The sequence below is a fragment of the Polypterus senegalus genome, chromosome 1, assembly GCF_016835505.1.
Source record: "Polypterus senegalus isolate Bchr_013 chromosome 1, ASM1683550v1, whole genome shotgun sequence".
NCBI classification, from domain to species: domain Eukaryota; kingdom Metazoa; phylum Chordata; class Cladistia; order Polypteriformes; family Polypteridae; genus Polypterus; species Polypterus senegalus.
In genome coordinates, this window is record NC_053154.1 from 41164266 (window position 1) to 41184283 (window position 20018).

The 20018-nt window shown below is 37.2% G+C and overlaps 1 protein-coding gene across 1 annotated transcript in view; it reads left to right on the top strand.

Moving 5' to 3' along the window:
* slc7a8b (solute carrier family 7 member 8b) overlaps window positions 1-20018 on the top strand; it is a 71744-nt gene that overhangs the window by 43374 nt on the left and 8352 nt on the right. Inside the window, exons 4-10 of the mRNA XM_039747834.1 lie at window positions 11782-11907; window positions 12477-12630; window positions 12755-12878; window positions 13094-13197; window positions 13273-13369; window positions 13930-14079; window positions 16580-16757. Of these exons, the coding sequence (XP_039603768.1) occupies window positions 11782-11907; window positions 12477-12630; window positions 12755-12878; window positions 13094-13197; window positions 13273-13369; window positions 13930-14079; window positions 16580-16757 (933 nt within the window). The remainder of the gene's footprint in view (window positions 1-11781; window positions 11908-12476; window positions 12631-12754; window positions 12879-13093; window positions 13198-13272; window positions 13370-13929; window positions 14080-16579; window positions 16758-20018) is intronic.

Here is a 20018-nt window from a genome sequence, read left to right on the forward strand (position 1 = left end):
AAAAAAAAATGATTATCTGGCCCTTTTTATAGGGATTCGGTAAAACTTGCTGGTATCTGATGTAATGTCTTATAAGGTCTAATAAAACACAAAAAGGAGATGGAAAAGAGTTGGATTCCCAGCCTGGAAAACCCCATTTAATGGTACTTTTGTCAAGTTGCATTAGATGTGTAAACGGCTCCACGTGTTTCTTAAGCACCATTAGGAGACAAACATTCCTCAGGGGTGCTGCTGGTAGAATTTAAAGTGACTTTGTGTGTTCTGCTCCTTTTGTCCCATCTTCACTGGAAAATGGGAGGGCAAGGTAAGACCAGATGTGATACCAGTCTATAGGTGGGACTGCTGTGGGAACAGGTATGGAAATGACTGTTATCAGTTGTGAAGCCCTTCCTTCAATCCTTCTTGTGTTCCATTAAGTTGGTCCCTTTTAAGACCCTTGCAAAGCCAGTGTGCATAACAAAAAGCATTACAACATTAGAACAATATGGATGAGAACAGGCCATTCATCCCAACAAAGCGTATTACTCCTATCTACTTAGTTCCTCTAAAGTAAACATCAAGTTGAGTTAGGAAGGTCCTTAAAGTTCCACCACACTACTTGGTAACTTATTCCATGTGCCTGTGGTTCTCTGTGTGAAGAAAACGTTCCTAATGTTTATTTTGAAATTTACCCTTAACAAGTTTCCAGCTGTGTCCCTGTGTTCTTGTTGAACTCATTTGAAAATAACAGTCTTGATCCACTGGTCTAATTCCCATCATAATTTTAAACATGTTGGTCATGTCACCTCATAATCTTCTTTGGCTCAATCTGAAAAGGCTCAACTCTTGTAATCTTTGTCATATTTCATCCCCTGTAGCCCTGGAATCAGCCTAGTCGCTCTTCTCTGGACTTTTACCAGTGCTGCTATGTCCTTTTTGTGGCCTTGAGACCAAAACTACACACAGGACTCCAGATGAGGCCTCACCAACTTGAGCATAACCTCCTATGACTCCTAAATTACTCTCATAAGATGTTCTTTAGATTTTTAGACCTCAATTTGTGTATTCAAACCTAACATTTTTGATTCTCACATGTAATGTGTTTGGTTATGGATGGAAATATTGCTGTATGGATATCATACTGAATACAATCGCCATTTGGATTTGCCAAGCTAACATGGATGAGCCTAAAACAAATGGCAGGTAAAACTAATAGAGAGTCCATTTTTCGATCATTTTCTTTGTATTAAATTAAATCACGGATTTAGGTTTACTTTAATATACCTGACTGAAAAACAGATAATTTGTGGCCACAAAACCCTGCCATAAATTGGCATTGTTTTCTGCTTTTTCATAGGGGCAACTTTCTAAAATGTGCAGCTATCTTTGAGACTTTTAAGGGTTTGTTATCGGAATACTTTTGTGGTATACTGTACATGGGCACCTCATTCTACACTACACATTTATTATCAAGGCAAATTCTGTATTCATATGAAATTCAACTCTGGATTTTGGGCAGAATTCCCACTACATAAAACAGCAGCAAAATACTGCCTAAAGCATGGTGGGAAAAGATAAAAATATAGCCTTCAGTTGTCTGAAAGAACTAAACTGTTACAGTAGAAGGGTCAGCTTGTAATTGTTAAAAGATTTTAATGAATCCTAAAGCATTTTAATTATCAGAATTTGTTTTACAATTAAAATATACAGTTGGACTAATTATTAGTGTTATTTAGAAGATGCCTTTATCAAAGGTCTAGATAAAATACATTTGAGTGACAAGAAAGTACAAGTTGACAGGCAGAAAAGAATGTGACAAACTTAGCATGTTATTTTGTATTTTATTTTAAGTATATCCACCTTTATAAAATAAGTGTCTTGTGTGTTTGTCCAGTTGCTGGGTGTCTGTAATTCCAACAGATGGAGCAACACAAGCATTTGTAGAAATAAAATGCATTGCATTTGAAATTCCATCAGATAGTGCATCACAAACGTTGAAACTGCTTTTACGAATCCCATACCAAGTGGCATGTAACAGAGAAGTATGCATTTGTTTGTTATTCTAACAAATGGCACGTCACAAAAACAAAGTTTTTATGATGTGCTATCTGTAGGAAGGATAAATGTAATGTGTTACAAAATACATTTCAATAGATGGTGACTGCAAAAATTAACACTGAGGTCTACATTGATTGCTTGGACACCAGCTTATGTTAGATTGGTAGCACAGCCAGCTACATCTATAAATGTGTACGTCCATTATCATGTCCACTTAATTCAGTTTCAGGACTTGGGGGTCATAGGCTATCCTGTCAGTGAGCACTAGATATGAACCAACACTTAATAAAATTCCAGTTAACCTTATAAGAAGGTCTTTGGGAAGTGGTACACAGAGAAAAACCGACGCAGTCACAACAAAGTCTTTAGAGCATTGTAACCATGCTGCGAAGAAATGTGCCACCATCCACTAACTAAATAAATAAACTAAAGTGCACTATCAAAAATATATCATTTAAATGGAAATGAGTGAATTTTTGCAAAATCAATTTCAAATGTGCCCTGATATTAGTGTATGGTAGTGTTACGTTTTCATTTATTGTTTCTAGGTTTCCTTTTGTTTGTGAATGCCAATGAGATCACAAATTGCATTGTTTTTTGAGTAATATAACTAAATGAAAGTCTTTAATCTTGCTTTATCGAAAAAAAGGACAGCATCTGTGAAGAAAAAAAAAACAAATCGAAGTTACAGCACCACATTAAAAACGTAAGCTTAGTTAGAGAGGATAAACTAGTAGTGGTGGGCTTTTCACACCTCTGAGAGCAGGAATTCATGCCTCACTGGTTTTACAATTCTAAACATTGTAACCACATCTGCTCCCGCTGCAGCTAAGCAATTATCATAAACAATGCAATTAACCAAAGTAAATCAAAAAGCAAATGGTTAACCAGCAAAGCACACAATGCACCCATTAGCATCCACATACCAAAGTGCACAGTGATTTTTGGCTCTCTGCTTGCTTTACTTTGGGGGGTTTGGTTCCATTTCACAAAGACGATGAAAGGCTTCCACTTCTTAGTTTTCACATAATTGAGTTTCTTTACAGACTGTTTACTCCTGGCACTATTTTTATTCTTTTTTTTTTGTAATTAAGTAAAATTTAAAACATTAGTTTCAAGTAGATGGCCTGAATTGCAGTAGTATTAAATCGTAAGCCCGGCACTGGCAGAGCTTGAAATTCTCACATCACACTAGGTTCAATTACTTTGCTCTCACTCGGGATGCGCATGTGATGGATATAAAGTTTATCATTGTCTGGCTAATAAACTGTTCTGCCTCATTTACTCTTCTTGTTTAGTTTTATGATTCACTTCATTCTTTACATATTATTAGAAAGCGAAGACAAAAATAAAAATGGCCATGTGCATATTTGTATTGGTGCATTTATAAAATTACGATTAAGTCAGGCAGTTTGTTCCTTTGACTGCCCAGAAAACTCATTTGCTGTTTATGAACAGGCAGGTATTATTTATTATTTTTGCTGCTTTCTTTCTTCCAGTCTCTTCTTATATCACATTGTAGCTACTTCACAGTCACATCAGAGGGGACTGGGTGGTCTCTTGGTCTGGAATCCCTACAGATTTTATTTTTTTCTCCAGCCTTTGGAATTTTTTTTTGTTTTTTCTGTCCACCCTGGCCATCGGACCTTACTTATTCGATGTTAATTAATGTTGACTTATGTTTATTTTTTATTGTGTCTTCTATTTTTCTATTCTTCATTTTGTAAAGCACTTTGAGCTACATTTTTTTGTATGAAAATGTGCTATATAAATAAATGTTGATTGATTGATTGATCAGGTATCCACATGTTCTTTCCTTGATAATGGAAAATAGAAGCATAAAGGTCTGCTTGTAGGGGACAATTCAAACCTGTGTGGCCTGGTGAAGGATGGGTGTAAGTCCATTTATCAGGGTTTTAGTGAGTGTTTCATGTTTTCAACCCTTATGCTCTCTCGTCTGGCCCTACTTGACATTTACATTTGATCTGATGGCTGTCTTCTTGGTGGCAGTTTCTTATTTCAAGATTCAGTCTTACGTAATTGCTGTAAACAAGTTAAGACACTACACCTCTTGGTGCTATAGCAGCCCCCCTCTTTTTCAAGGAAATAAAACCCAGTTCTATTTTCAGAAATCTTTCTGGTAAACATCATCTGCTGTCTGCCTAACTGCAGTGCAGTGATCACTTTGCCATGACTGGAGGTGAAGAGAGAACACGTTCAATAAACATCGGGTCCAAGTTATTCTTGATTTATTTGAATGCACTCCATAGCTCTGCCAGTTGTTGTTCCTCAATGTGTGTTCTGCTACTGCTAATTAGATCACAGAAAAATGTACTGACCGTGCATGACTTGTTGCTGACAAGAGCTTTGTTTGACTGCAACTGAGCAGTTAGCCTGATTAGCTCCTTTTTTCCCCCCCGAAATCTAATCGGGTCTTATCTGTTCCTGCTGTTTACTTTGCTTAAAGCCTAAAACCCTCCCTGTTGACCACTTTTAAAACTTGACTGACTTGGTTTCTTCATCATCAGTGCTGTTCAGAACTCCTTTTTTTCCTCAAGGAATGTTCATTTAGTAATGAGAAGAAGACCATTTTGACTTTTTTAGTTTGCTTGTTGATGTTACCTTTTATATTATTCTTGTGCTATCAAAAGACCCCTGACATTGTAACATTGTTTAATGGAGTTTGCCTCTTGGGTTTAATGTTCAGTTAACGTCTTCCCATTTTTAGCAGGTTAGGTTTCCTATGTGGTCCTTTTAACACCCAGATTCGAAAGACAAATGTGATTCTTTTAGGTTCCAAAATTGCTTGTTTGTAAAATGTGTGTGTGGTGTTGTGAAGATTATGGAAAGAACCTGGCAGTTGTACAAGTCAGTCTGCAGTTATGGCATTTAAGGTTTAAAAAGCATCCCCAGCAAAGATCAGCTAATCTATATCTACCATTGCAATGTGAGTGGACAGAACCACTAAAATGTTTTAAAGATATTTCACAGCAGCAAAATTCAATATTTTAAGTTATAATACAGTTTTATACATTTAAGGTTGAGAAACGTCTGAAATGAAATGTCTGGTTGACAGACCATGTATTAATAATGTACATTAATGTATTTAATGGACCGATTCGCATATAGCGGGACAGAAGGCAGAGAGTGTCCAAAGGTCAATATACGACGTGTAAACATAAACGCACTATAAAGTTACTCTTTAATTGTGAAAGCCTATTATAAAGTAACCTCTCTAAACTGCAGTGCACCTTCTGTTGACAATAGCTGCAATTAGCTAAACTAAATGCTTTAAATTGAAACTTGGCAAACCATGGAAGGAATTTGGGTTTCATCTGGGTATGAAGGACCGGTGGCTGGGATACGTGCTCAGCCTCACTTTTCAACATGTCCAGACTCTCCAGCCTTTAGAGCCAATATTTTACACCAAAGTTACAGATCTGTCTTGCAGATGGTTCACATGTCATTGTGCTGCAAATGTTTAGCAGCAAGTTCAAAAGTTGGTAATGGGAAGTATCCAAGGTGTCAGGGATTTTTGAACATCATTTGCTTCTGTTGGGAGATTTTACATCCTAAGGAATCCATTGGGTTCATTTCTTTTTAAACTATATTTTTATAGTTTTGATTTGTGCTGTTATATTGCCGCTATGCTCACAGTGCTATTGTTTGTTCCCATTGTTAGGACCATCCGTCCCAGAGTGGTGTAACCTTAGAGAAGTTTTGTCCTGTCAATCCCGATGCAAAGGGATAAAAGTCATCCTTTTGGTTTGCTTTCCAATCTGACTACAAGGATTCCTAAAACCTTCAAACCTTTTTGCAAATTTTCTTTTGTTTTGTTTCTCTGGTTTTTGATCTCTCTGCAGTCCAACTGACTTTAACTTTGTCTTGCGATTCTTGGCTTTGGTTGTATACTGATAGTTGTTCTCCTGGTCCTTGTCTTTAGTAGTCTTCTTAAATGGCATGCCTGCTGGTGTAACACATGGCAGTCTGTCAGGGTGTATGTTAAATTACCTACACAATATCTTCTTTGCAATATTCTTGTTAAGTTTTGATTGCTGTGTTAATGCTTTCAGGTTCTTTCAAACACAGTGTTGTAGGCACTGTATGGTAGAAATTTAACATCTTATTAAAGAAAGAAACGTCCCCAAACAGGACAAATCAGTTATCAGACAGGAGAAAAGCTGTTCACTGTATCTTTTAATTACGCCTCTGCATAATGCCTTAGAGGGAGCAGTCTGTTACAGCCTGGTCTGAATAATCAGAGAAACAAAGAATAGAGGTTTATTGTATAGACTGTTGAATTTACATACAGTCTCAATCAATGCATACATTTACTCTGGTTGGTTCATTGGTTTACACCCAAATGATTTATATAAAGTAAAAGTCTATTATATCATATTATGGTTCTTCTTATACCTTTGAGTTGTGCCACCAACCTTGAAATTTCTGTGCATATAACAATTGTCCATTTTCGTTGTTTATAGGACATCTGATTTCTTAGTCATCTCTTAGTCATCCTTCAGTACATATTGTATATTACATCAACCTTTCTTCTGGTGCGTTCTTTACATGATCATCTCAGTATTTTTCCTAAACCAATTCTTATATTTCGGTGTGCATTTTGTGGTTCACTTGACCTTTATCTGGTTTCCTGGTGTGCCTGAACAGGTTTCTGACATTTAAGCCTTTATGCTATTTCTTTAAGCTACGTTACCCTAAAATTATTCTTCCACAACTGACAGCTGGGAGCTGTGGTGACTGTTTGCTGTGTCCTAATTATCAATCCATCAATCTTGAAAGTCTCCATGGTTAAAAAGGTTTGCTAAAAAATAATTATTACTTATGTGTATTTGTCAGATCATTCTGCTCAACAGTGTGGTGTGTTGCATTCACCGAGAGAGACTCGTTCAACGTAATCAGCTGGTGTATACAGTATGTCCTATCGCGCAGTATACACCTTCTTATGTTGTTTTTTGGTTTATAATTTATACATCACAGCACCACACATTCACTTGGTTCACTGTTTTACATAAGAGATGCCAGTTATAAAATAAAATGAGCATTCATACATTGAGAAGCACCCACTTCCAATCAGTGTACCTCTGCAGCATAATTCTTCCCCAGTTGTTGGTCATGCTATAAATGTGATTCATTTAGGTTACTAAATTGCTCATTTGTAAATGTGTGTGGTGTTGTGTGCCTGCTTCTGCCAGGCAGGCCTTTGTCCCATCATGATTGTGTAGCTTCTTTAGATTGCGGAAACATCCTGGCAAATGTACCAGTCATTCTGTTTCTCGGGCAGTTATGGCATTTGTTAAGGTTTTAAACGCCTCACTATAATCCTATCCTGAGTGAGGTGGTGCACTAGAGTGCCAATTGACAAACTAGTATTCTGGTTTTCAACTATATGTTAAAATTGAATTTCCTTCATGCATCTTTTTTGTTTCTGTTTCATAACATTGAGTTAATCTGAGAGGAGGATGATGAAGAGGAGCACACTGTTAAGCTCTGCATGTGTTACATAGATGTGGCATCAGGGTGAAGCAGCTAATTAGTGGTATAGTGTCGTGCATTATTATACTTTTTCCCCATACCATTCTCTGGGTATTCTCGTTTCATTCAATATCCCAAAAGATATGTTAGGTTAACTGATTCCTCTAATTTTGCTCCATATTTGTGCATGTGTGTGTCCTTCAGTTGACTGTAACCTCGTCCAGTGCTCGTTTATGTTTTGCACTTCATGCTGCTGTTTTAACTTTTTGGCTCCTATGATGCTTAACTTGATGAAGCATATTTGATAACAGATGGCTGTATGCTGTACTGTCCAAGGCTTTTATTAGATTTCTGTGCTTTATTAAAAATAGTATTATAAGAATAGAAAAAAGTGCTTCCCTCTAAAGTATCAAAAGACCAATTTGGGTTTATTAGACAAACGCTCAATTGCCCGATCTGAATCTACAGAGGTTTTGCTATCTTTGGATATAGAAAAAAGCCTTTGATAGAGCTTAATGGGGATGTCTTTCTGTTGTACTTGCAAATTTGGGTTTGGCCCCAATATATCTACGTGGATTAAATTACATTATGCTATTGCAGAAGTCTCAGTCCATATTAATAATGTGAACTCGGGATGAATTCAAAATAAAAAATGGAAGCAACCAAGGGTATCTATTATCGGCAGTATTTGTGTGATTCCTATTGAAACACTAGCCATTTACCTCCAGAAGCAAGATAAAATACCACATGTACTTCAGAACATTCACATTGAAGCTAAGCATGTTCAGGCCTGGCCAGTACTTGGATGGTAGACCATCAAGGAAAAGCTTGGGTTGCTGCTGGAAGAGGTGTTAGTGACTTTATGGTCTGAATGTGGATCTCAATGCACCAGCACAGTGATGGGGACACTGTGCTGTACAAAAAAATGGAGTCGTCCTACAGATGAGACATAAACCTGAGGTCCTGACTCTCTGTGGTAATAAAAGATTCCTGGGCATCTTTCATAAAAAGTAGAGTATATATCCATGTCTATCTGTCCTGTCTAAATTGCCCATCTGGCCCCCTAATCATCCCCTGTCTCTAATTGTCTCATTCACCACATCACAACCTAATACCTAATGTGTGGTGAGCATACTGGCACAAAAATGGCTGCCGTTGCATCATCCAGGTGGGTTCTACACATTAGTGGTGGTTGAAGTGGCTCCCCACTCACTGACGTGCTTTGAGTAGTGAGAAAAGCAATATATAAATGTAAAGAATTATTATTATAAGGGCTTGAATAGAAAATACCTCTTTACACAGATGATATTGTGCAATATCTTAATATTATCAAAATGGGTATCCTGCTAAAAAGCTCTTATACCGCTGTCGGAACATCCATATATAAATTAGCAAGTCCTTCTTTAAAGAAGTTTGGCATTTTTCAAGTTGAACTTATTTCTTCACAAACATTGTATATATGCATTTGTCATGCAAAATTGTATTCTAAAGTTAAGCATTTTCAATAAATTAAAAAAAATATTTTTAAAATGGAGGCTGCAGAGCATAAAGGAAACACTTCAAAACCTGCAAAATACGTCCATTTTTCAAGCCAAGATAGTTGTTTAGTATTGTATTGTAAAATAGTTTATACATTTAATTTTTGAACAAAAAACACCAATATTGTGAGATTTAGCCAATGTAACAGTAGAATCCCTGAAGCCTACAAAAATATTTGTAATGCTGGTCCACCTTTAATTCCATCGCACCTCGTCATCAGTGCCTTTGTTGTGCAACGGTGTCAATCAGCACATTCAGCAAGCGGCCTGCACACCCATCCCTCACCGAGATAGCTGAAGTCTCTTTATCAGGGAGTTGGGTGTCTGGAATTGTAGAGGGTAAGTAATATATCGTTATTTGGAATACATACATTTCATGTGTGTTCATTGTCTGCAATGATATCTGTAAATAAAGGATGACTGGAAATGCGAGGCAAGAAATGCTGAACACATAACTAAAACAGAAACATTTTTCATGTTATAGTAATAATGACAAAATGTTGACGTGAAGTGTATATAATGTGTGAAGACTGAAGTCCAAATATCAAAGAAGCACTTTCACAAAAGGTATAACAAAACAAGTGTGCTTTTATTCAGGAATGTAACAGAAGACAAAGAAATTGTTCAACTTAAGTATTGCAGTCAGTGTGTAAAAACTGAAGCCCAAATATCAGTTGAGACGAAGTAGACATGTCCACTTGGCTGGTTCAGAGGTAAGAACTGCTGTCTCATAATCGAGAGGTTGAGGGTTCAATCCCAGGTTTTCCCCACGTTTACCGTTTTCAGTAGTTTGCTGCTGTTATTGTTACTATTATATAATAAAAACATACATACTAAAAAATACCAAACTTATCCTCTGTAAGAAGTTAGACTAAATTATAGCCTCAAAATGGCTACACATTGAAAACGTGTCTCAACAGACATTTGAAGCGTAACATGGCATGACACAACCTAATTTTCAATTTCATTATTGGGCAGCAAACATTTTTACAATAAAACACTGGAAGTTGTTAGAGGTCTACATATTAATGCCTTTTTGGATTGCGATGGAAAGGAAATTCTTTTCTAAATCTTTGCATGCTCTGCACTGTCCTCCAGTCAACAAAATTAAGCATTGATTTACCAGTCCAACATTCAGTAAAGTCTGGAACGAGTGTAGGAAACATTTTAAGACAGAGGGGCTCTTATCTATTGTTCCTACACATGATGATCACCTGTTTCATCCATCTTCTGTATTCAGTGTATGAAGGATGCCCCAGATTGTGACTTTTAGAGATTCTGGAACATTTGATATAAATGCATCCTTTAAATGATTATGTTCTTAATTTAATCTTCCACTTTTTTTTCTTTTATATACAAATTGGTTGCTTACAATCTGTGATACTGGCTATTGTGGACAATGTTTCTGACAGCATCTCCAGGGTATATAAAATATTTCAAGGAAATTAACCCATTCATGAAACACTTGGAATGATGAGAAAGGGATATCTCAATTGAAATCTCAGAAAAGTCATTCATAAAATACATTCTAATTCAGTATGCACCAACCATACTATAATTCAATTACAAATTGTTCATTGTTCATATGTATCTTGTCTGAAAGTGTATAAAATGTACGTAGGGGAAGATCCAACCGTTCAGTGAAGCACATGCATCACTCGTCGCATGTTTTTAGAATGTCCTACACAAAAATGTGTATGTCTCTCAGATAGTTGTGGATTTAAAGTCACTCCTGACACCTTAGTGGCAGTGTTTGCAGTCATACTAGATGGGATAAAAGAATATTAATTTTAATGTCTTATGCCACAATGCTTGCACAATGGTTTATTTAGCTCAGCTGGAAAAATCCCAGTCCACCCTCTATAATTCTGTGGGAAGTGATGTTCTATATTACATAAAATTGGAAAAAATCTGATTCTCTTTACAAGGATCTGTTAAGAATTTTTTTTAAAAACTTGAAACTTGGCAAGATTTTATTGATATAATCCTAATTCTAGCAGGCCTCCGTTCAAACTTTGTATTTTCCTTGCTGTTTTATCCTAAATGAAGACCCATTTCTCTGTTCATGTTGCTCTTTTTGTCAGGTAGGGATTAAGTATGGAGCTCTGTGGATTATTTTTCAAAGCACACAGTTGCACTTGCCATTGTATTTTATTTTCATTTGTTTGAGTTATTCTCTGTGTAATTATTTCAGAATAAGTCTACTTACAAATGTCATTTTTCTGTATTATGATTTCTTGGATTTTTTTTAGTTAAGAAATATTTAGCAGTATGTAATATCAAAGTACCTCTATCAAAATTAATTGTTGCCAACATTGTAATTTATTCCTTTGGAGAGAATTCCATTCATTGTTATAAAGAAAGCATATAATTGCTTGAAACTATCATTACAAGTTTTGCTTGTGCACGTATTGTACCCTGAAAGCTAATAAATACAAAACAAGAAATGTCCATGATCTGGCAGAGCATTTTTCTTGCTGTTTGATAATGAAGCAGTGCATCCATCTCCTATTGATCCAGCCTTTTGCCATGTCTCGAGTGACGTTCAGTCAGTACCTTAGATGAATGAATTGCTATTCTAAGCAGTAACAAATGGCTCTTATACCTTCACATATGCATAGACTGAAAAAGTACCGGCAGAGAATATTAAATTGAAATATTCATATTGATTAAAAAAAATCTTGTTTTGTGCCCTTTTTTTTCCCTCTTACAGTTTTACTCACCTGGGTTAATTGTTCCAGTGTTCGGTGGGCAACTCGTGTTCAAGATGTATTTACAGCTGGTAAACTGCTAGCTTTGGGCCTCATCATTATAATGGGCATTGTACAGATCTGCAAAGGTGAGTGGAGTAGAAATTGCGCTAATAAATATGTTCCATAATGCTAGATTGGGTAGACAGGGCTGTAAAATGGGAAATTCTTAAACAGCTCAATGATTAATTCATTGTGCAGCACTTGATTCACATGGATTCACTCTTTTAATGTAATACACCTTTTTAAATCAAGACATTTTATTCATGTATTAGTGGTTTTATAATCTTCAGTCTGCATTAAAGTTAATATGCCTTGCTTCAATCGCCTTATATTAGTCTTTTTAATTTGCTCAGTAAATAAATAAGCATTTTTGACTTGACGTTTTGCTAAGAATATCAGATATTTTTAAGCTACATCCCAAAGAGAACTGTCACATATTCATTCTGGTTCACCTTAGTCTGACTGGCACCTTGACCTCTGGCTTCTCAGTAATCTAAAGATGAGTCAGTGTGGTGCCTTCCTAAAGATGTATTTTTTTGTTTTCTAGGAATTTAAAGATGTAAGGCTGTTGAAAACTCATTTTGGAACCAGAAATACTCATTGTTTAGTGAACATAGTTGCAGAAAATGAATCTGTTATTTTGGCTTCCTTTTAGGACATTACTATTGGTTGGAGCCATCAAATGCATTTGAAAGCTTCAAGGAACCAGATATCGGCCTGGTTGCATTAGCATTTCTGCAAGGGTCTTTTGCTTACGGTGGCTGGAATTTCCTCAACTATGTCACAGAAGAATTGGTTGAACCCCACAAGTAAGTCTGTTTTTACAGCTGAACAGAAAGCTCAATTTATTAACAAGAATGTTTTGTATTTTATTGACTGATCAGTATATTCGATGTATTCTGAAGCTCCTAATTTTTCCACTTCTGTATACAGAAATCTTCCCCGTGCCATTTACATCTCCATTCCCTTAGTCACATTTGTATATGTCTTTGCCAATATTGCATATGTGACTGCAATGACACCTCAGGAACTGCTGGACTCCAATGCGGTGGCAGTGGTGAGTACAACAGTGCTTTGAAGTGGACAGATAAGAAAAATATAGCAAATGAAGAAAAACTTTCATTTTTATTTCTGTGCAGTTTTGTGATGGACCTTCCAGTGAATGTATTGATTCACAGACAAAGCACTTTTTTGAAATGCTAATCTGTCACCTTCTGTTCATTTGCAAATGTGCCATTTAAAGGCTCTGTGTATCTTTCTCTTTCATTACAGACATTTGGAGAGAAGCTTCTTGGTGTAATGTCCTGGATAATGCCCATCTCTGTTGCCTTGTCCACCTTTGGAGGTGTTAATGGTTCACTCTTCACCTCTTCCAGGTAATTATGAGTTTCCACATTATGCTGATCAAATCTCATTTTTCAAACTGCCATTCACACCATTCTGCCCCACAGGCTTTTCTTTGCTGGAGCAAGAGAGGGTCATCTGCCAAGACTCTTGGCTATGATCCACATCAAGCGCTGTACACCAATCCCAGCTCTACTGTTTACTGTAAGTGGTGATTTGTTTGTCTGTCCCACTGTACTTGTGTCAAGGAGTTTCTTCCTGTCCTGTTATTTCAAAATATCCATCTGTGCAGCGTCTGTCCAGCCTGTTGTGTTCAGGCATTAAATTTGCTGCCTTGTTTGTCCTTTTTGTCAGTATCTTTGAGCAATATTAACTGGAAGATTTTTGGAATGGGGGTCGGTGTTCTGTGCTTCCTTTTATTTTGGTTGGCAAAAGCCTGTGTGTTCCATTACAGTGTTTTCCTTTTCCATTTGTGTCAAGAGTGTCTAGTTCAGATTTTTTATATTAAATTTATGATGTTTATGCTGGTTGAAATGTCCTCCTAGCGTATTGTCTCATTGACAAATGGAGATGAATATAAGAATACACATATGCTTTCTCTAGCTTGAGAACAGTCTGTATTCCTTGTGGTAATGAAGAAGAATGTCTGCTATTGTCACTTAAATGAAGATATTTGTGTGATGTGCACCTCTTTTTAGATGTTGGTTGACTTGACTGCTCAGATAGGGGAGAATCTTAACTGGCTTCATATGTTTCCTTTCCAGTGTATCTCCACTCTCCTGATGCTGGTCACAAGTGACATGTACACTCTTATCAACTATGTTGGTTTCATCAACTACCTGTTCTATGGTGTTACTGTTGCCGGGCAGATTGTGCTGCGCTGGAAGCAGCCAGACCTGCCTCGACCAATCAAGGTGAGTCTCTGATTCCTAACTTTTAATCACACAGACATTACACTGTAGTTGCTAAAGAACTGTACTTTAAAACACAAGGTTGCTGGTTCAGTTCCTGTCTAACAGGTTGGGTGATTATGAGCATTTTTAAAACACTATATGTAAGCAATTATAGTGTATCCCAACTCAACAAGTCACTTTGGATAAAGGCTTCAAACATTTTAATAATTGTACTATAAAATTTGATCTAGTTTATATAACTTTAGCTTACCATATTTTTGTTTCCAAAGTATTCTTTCTTTTGCAACAGCATGACCACATTTTTCTTACTGTACAATCTAAAACGGGGTCTCCAGCTCGAAACCTGGAGCACTACTGTGGCTGCAGGTTTTCATTCTAACTCTTTTCTTAATTAGTGACCAGTTTTTGCTGCTAATTAACTATTTTAGTTGACTTTTCTTGAGACTCTGACTGCTGAATTGACTCGTTTTTCCTTAAACGGCATCTAAACATAAATTTGATGAGAACTGAGCCAACAGATGACCAACTAAGTTCGGGCCTCAAAACTCCAACTTCATTTAGTTTCTTAACTTGAAGCCAATTCTCGTTGCTAATTAAACCCATTATTTAATTCCATGACACTCATTTTACTGTTGATTTTCTTTTTTAAGAGCACTGTTAAAATGTTTTGTGGACCTGAGCAGATCAACATTACTGAGGCCTTCACCTTTTTTTTATTTTCAGTTATTGTGTGATGGACGCAGGTTGTTGTTGTTTGTGTTGCTTCATTTTGTGTCTTAATATTGTTTGATTTCTAATTAAGGAAAAAAGAAATAATTAAGAGGCCTGAGTCTTAAGTTGTGCATCAATTAAAATTAAGGCAAAGAGCTAATTAGCAGCAAAAACTGGTCACTAAGAAAGGGGGCATAATGAAAACTTGCAGCCACAGTAGCTCTCCAGGACTGGAGTTGGAGACCCCTGATCTAAAAAGATCATATTATTTTACACTTAATAAAACAAGGCAAATGACAACATCATCAAAAACATATGCTGTTATGTGTACAATATTATGAAATACGATTGATATTCTTTAAAGTACCTGAAAACATCAAAGTATGCAGAAAGGCAGTGGTTACCATTCTTAAGCTTCATCGGTATCAGTTGCTTATTGGTTATGTTTTTAGTATTACCCTTTATGGGGTAGCATGATGGCACAGTGTTTAGCGCTGCTGCCTCACGGGTCCAGTGTCCAGAGTTTGAAACCAATGCTATGCTTGATAATTGTTCTTTCTGTGTGCTTGTTTTTTTTTTTTTTTCTTCCTATGGATCCCCACCTCACAGTGATACACTGACTGGTGCCCAATCCAGTGTGTCTTCCCGCCAGTTAATGAGCTCTAGCCTAATAGGCCCGAAGACTCTGGCCTGGTAAAAAGAACAGATTGTTATGGCATTTTCCTTTCCTTATATTTTCATTTTCTATATATTTAGAATTTTCATACCACTCGGACAACATATCTGGATTCTGTAGAGTCAAATCAAAGATGTTTTCAGTTACATCCGTAGATTTGTTCCTGATTAAGTTTGTGTGATGAGAGAGGTTTGTGGCTGCTGGAAACTACCCTGGAGTGTGGATCCGATTTGGACTGACAAAATTTGATATTCACACTCTTTAGGATTGGTTTGCACCAGTTTCATGCTGTTCACCTTCAAATATGTTTCAATTAGTACATTACATACAGTATATTAAGTGGAAAAATTGCAAGAGGTGTGGGATTGCATTCCACCCTAATGTAGTAGATGGATGCAGACATAAAGTTCAAAGCAATGTTTGGGAATGTGAAATACAGTCTTTGAAAGGTAGCCCACCCGATGAAACAAGCAAAATAACCTGACATGAAGCCCTAATAGGCAGTGAGAGGTTGACGTGAACAAACACACATGCAAGAGTTGGGACATGAAGCGAGGTAAAGCTCTTGGAGGGCGAAAACTGTTAGAACTGACAGCATCACATTTTTTAGAGCTGTAATGAGTGTTTGTATTTAGTGCAGTTTTGGGATATATCATTTTTATTTTTTTTAATATTTAAAGTTTATTTTGCCACACATATATGTATTCAGTTCAGTTGCCAACAAATAAGTCGCACATATACTCATAATTAGATATTTCGACAAGCCATCTTCCTCCACTTCTTGCTAGTGCCACTCATCGTGTTAGCTTAGAGTATTGACCAGAGTTGAGTAATACCTGAACTGTGTCAAAATAATGTGCACATGGTGTATGTTAAGTCTGGGAGTGTTTTGAATTACCCGATTTAAAATGGAATAATATGACATTACACAAAGAGTAACTTGGGTTTCAAGCCAACAGTTTATTTTCCTGCTATTTTTAAGATCTACTGTAAGAAATAATCGAGAGTTTGATTCCCTCTGGACCAGCTGAGTTTGATGGGATTGCATGATATCCTTGTTTTTTTTTGTTATGTTCCTTTTTAACAATATCCGCTGGCTTTCTTTTTGTGTAGGTCAACCTCATCTTCCCTGTGATATACCTCCTGTTCTGGGCCTTCTTACTGGTGTTTAGCCTGTGGTCGGAACCTGTAGTCTGTGGAATTGGACTTGCTATAATGTTAACTGGTGTTCCAGTTTACTTCCTTGGTGTACACTGGCAAAACAAACCAGCATGTTTTAATACCTTTATAGGTAAGTGGTCATAAATGTGTCTATTCTTTTTTTCAATTTCTGTTATATTCATTCTGTAACAGAATGGTTCACTTGCTGTCTTTAGCCAAATGTGCAATCAATTCGGGATGTTCTAACATCAGCCGCTGCAGTAAAGTGATTGATTTTTCTCTGATATTGCATTTTATTGGCTCAAAGAAAATCCTCGTACTTACTCCATTTCTTCTCTTAGATTTGAAGTGAGGATAATTGTGAAGGAGATCGGTTAGTGTTAACTGATCATAGTGACAAATTGAATAACAGCACTTGCAGCTGTTGTTCCATTTTTATATTTTTGTTATTTATACCTGTGCAAACATTTCATAGGATGAAATTGATTGTGTTTTTCCTGTTGATAATAGACTTCAGGCTGCAACATTCATAAGAAAAAATAACTGCACAAAAATATTAAATACATTTCATCAGATATCCATTTGCAAACCGGTAAACCCTGGTTGTTCTTTTATAAATACGCCTAATTATTCCAAACACAAGCAATTCATGTGACATTAATGTATGTACACTTTGACCCATTGGTAGAAAATGGTTCAAGATATGCTAGTGTGCTCATAATATATCAGCTATATGCTCATAATATATCAGCTATCACATTCTACTTTTTTCTTATTCATATTCACATCATTAACAGCAAAAGGCAGATTATTCATTATTAAATGCACCTTATACTGTTACCACTTCAAATGGCAGCTGAGCGGATTCAATCTCGGTTTACAGCTACTTTTACAAAAAAAAAACAAAAAGTCCTATAGATACATAAAACAAAGTTGCACTTGCTTTGTGTCAGAGAGGCCAATCAGTTTTAAGTTAAGGAGCAGCTGAAAGAAGAAGAACTTAAGTTAAGGCAGCTTAGTAATCCCAAATCAAATTTTAATAATGAGGCCAGTGCAATGCAAGTCCTGTTGGATGTTGGACTTTTTAGATGATGGTTTGGAAGAGCCAGTTGTCTATGAGGGCTACATCTGCAAGAGATGCCAGCTGATCCAGCACCTCGAGCTCAGGGTCGCTGAACTGGAGGAGGAGTTGGCTGACCTGCGTTGTAATAGACAATTGGCGGACTTGGCCCAGGTGTCCTTTAGAGAGAGTGTGCACCCCCAAGGTGGCGCGGGAGAGATTCCAGACCAGACAGGTAGGAATAGGTGGGTCACGGTCACAAGGCGTAAGGTAAAGGGTGCACACTGTCCGGGGGCATCAACCCCAGAATTAGAAGAGTCAAACCATTATCATGTCCTTGCAGAGCTGGACGGTGACTCTGATAATTCTGAGGTGGTAGGCAGGGATGAGGAGCCCCAACGGGCCACCTCAAAACCAGTTCCCAAAAAGAGAGAGGTAGTGATAGTTGGGGACTCAATCATTAGGGGGATTGAAGCGCAGGTGTGCTCCAGAGAGAGAGAGTCTCGCACAGTGTGTTGCCTTCCGGGAGCACAGGTGGGAGACCTCCCTGGAAGGGTGGATAGGCTCTTGGCCAGAGTGGGGGTGGATCCAGTTGTCATTGTCCACGTTGGAACAAATGACATACATAAGGGTAGTCTGTCAGTTCTGCGATCCAAATTCAAAGAGTTAGGTACCAAGCTGAGGAGCAGAACTGACAAGGTAGTCTTCTCCGAAGTTCTGCCTGTGCCAGCGCCAGTCCAGGTAAGATTGAGGAGATTAGAAGGCTTAATGCGTGGCTCAAATCTTGGTGCAGGGTAGAAGGGTATAGGTTTATGGGGCATTGGGACTCCTTTTGGAACAGATGGGACCTGTTCTGCCGTGACGGTTACATCTGAACGGAGGGCACCAATGTATTGGGAGGTGTATGTGTAGGCTAGTCGAGGATTGTTTAAACTAGGGAATGGGGGGGCAGGGAGTTTAGGACAGGCCAGGTTTAGATCTATACATGGAAGAACAAACAATGGTGTAGAAATAAAAATGCATAGTAATGTAAATTTTAAGCAAACATAAATGTAGAAGGATTAACACATTAAAAATAGCTTGCCTTAATGCTAGAAGTATCAAAAATAAGGTAAGTGAGTTGGAGTTGTATGTAGCAGAGCATAATTATGATATTATAGCAATAACGGAAACCTGGCTAAATAACAAAGATGGGGATGAGTGTAACATAGGGATACACATTTTTAGGAAGGATAGACAGAACAGAAAAGGAGGTGGGGTTGCTGTTTATGCCAAACAGAATTTAAATGTAAGTCCTCTTCAGTTGGATGATGAGCCACATCTTAGTGAGGACAATATTAGGGAAAAAGGTCTTATTTTAGGAGTGTGTTATAGACCACCCAATTCAGACAGTAATTTCATCATACGTCTTTTTAGTAATATCAAAAGGCAAGTTTACAGGGGATATTATAGTCATGGGGACTTTAATTATCCAAATATTAACTGGGATAACCTTACAGATGGAGGAGCACAAGAGCAGGAGTTTTAGAAGTAATCAGCGACTGATTTTTAACACAGCATGTTAAAGCACCAACAAGGGGTGAAGCCTGTCTGAATTTAGTATTCTGTAATAATCAGGATAGAATTGAGGGTGTAGAGGTGATTGAACCACTAGGGTCAAGTGACCATAATGTAATACAATTCTCAGTATTTTGTAAGAGTACAGATGCAAAGACTAAAATTGTTAAGTTGAACTTTAGTAGGGCTAATTTTGAGCAGATGCACAAAGTCTAAGTAGGATAGACTGGGATAAGCTTTTAAATGTGGAGACAGTCGAGGAGCAGTGGAACAGGTTTAAAAATGTTTTACATGTAATGCAGGACAGATACATACCTAAATTTGGAAGTAATAGGAAACTAAAAAAACTCCATGATGGATTAATAAAGATTTAAAAAAGAAGTTGCAAAGGAAAAACTGCTGTATAAGGCATATAAGACTAATGACTGCAAAGAGAATCGTAGAGCATATGAGAACATGAGGGCAACCATTAAGAAGGATATCAGGGAGGCTAAAAGACAGTCGGAGAGGAATATAGCAGATAAGGCGAAAGAAGACCCTAAGAGATTCTTTCAGTATTTTAGTAGTAAAAGAACAGTCAAGGAGGAGGTCAAGTTCATCAGGAATAGTAAAGGGGAATTAAAAGATACAGAGAAATACAGGATGCCCTAAACTTAAATTTTTCTGAGGTGTATAACCTCCCAGAGGTAAACGCGACTACTAAGGAGGTACTGAGAGATTTGGAAATTGTAGAGGGAGTGCTGCTCAGATTAAATAAGATGAAATAAAACAAAT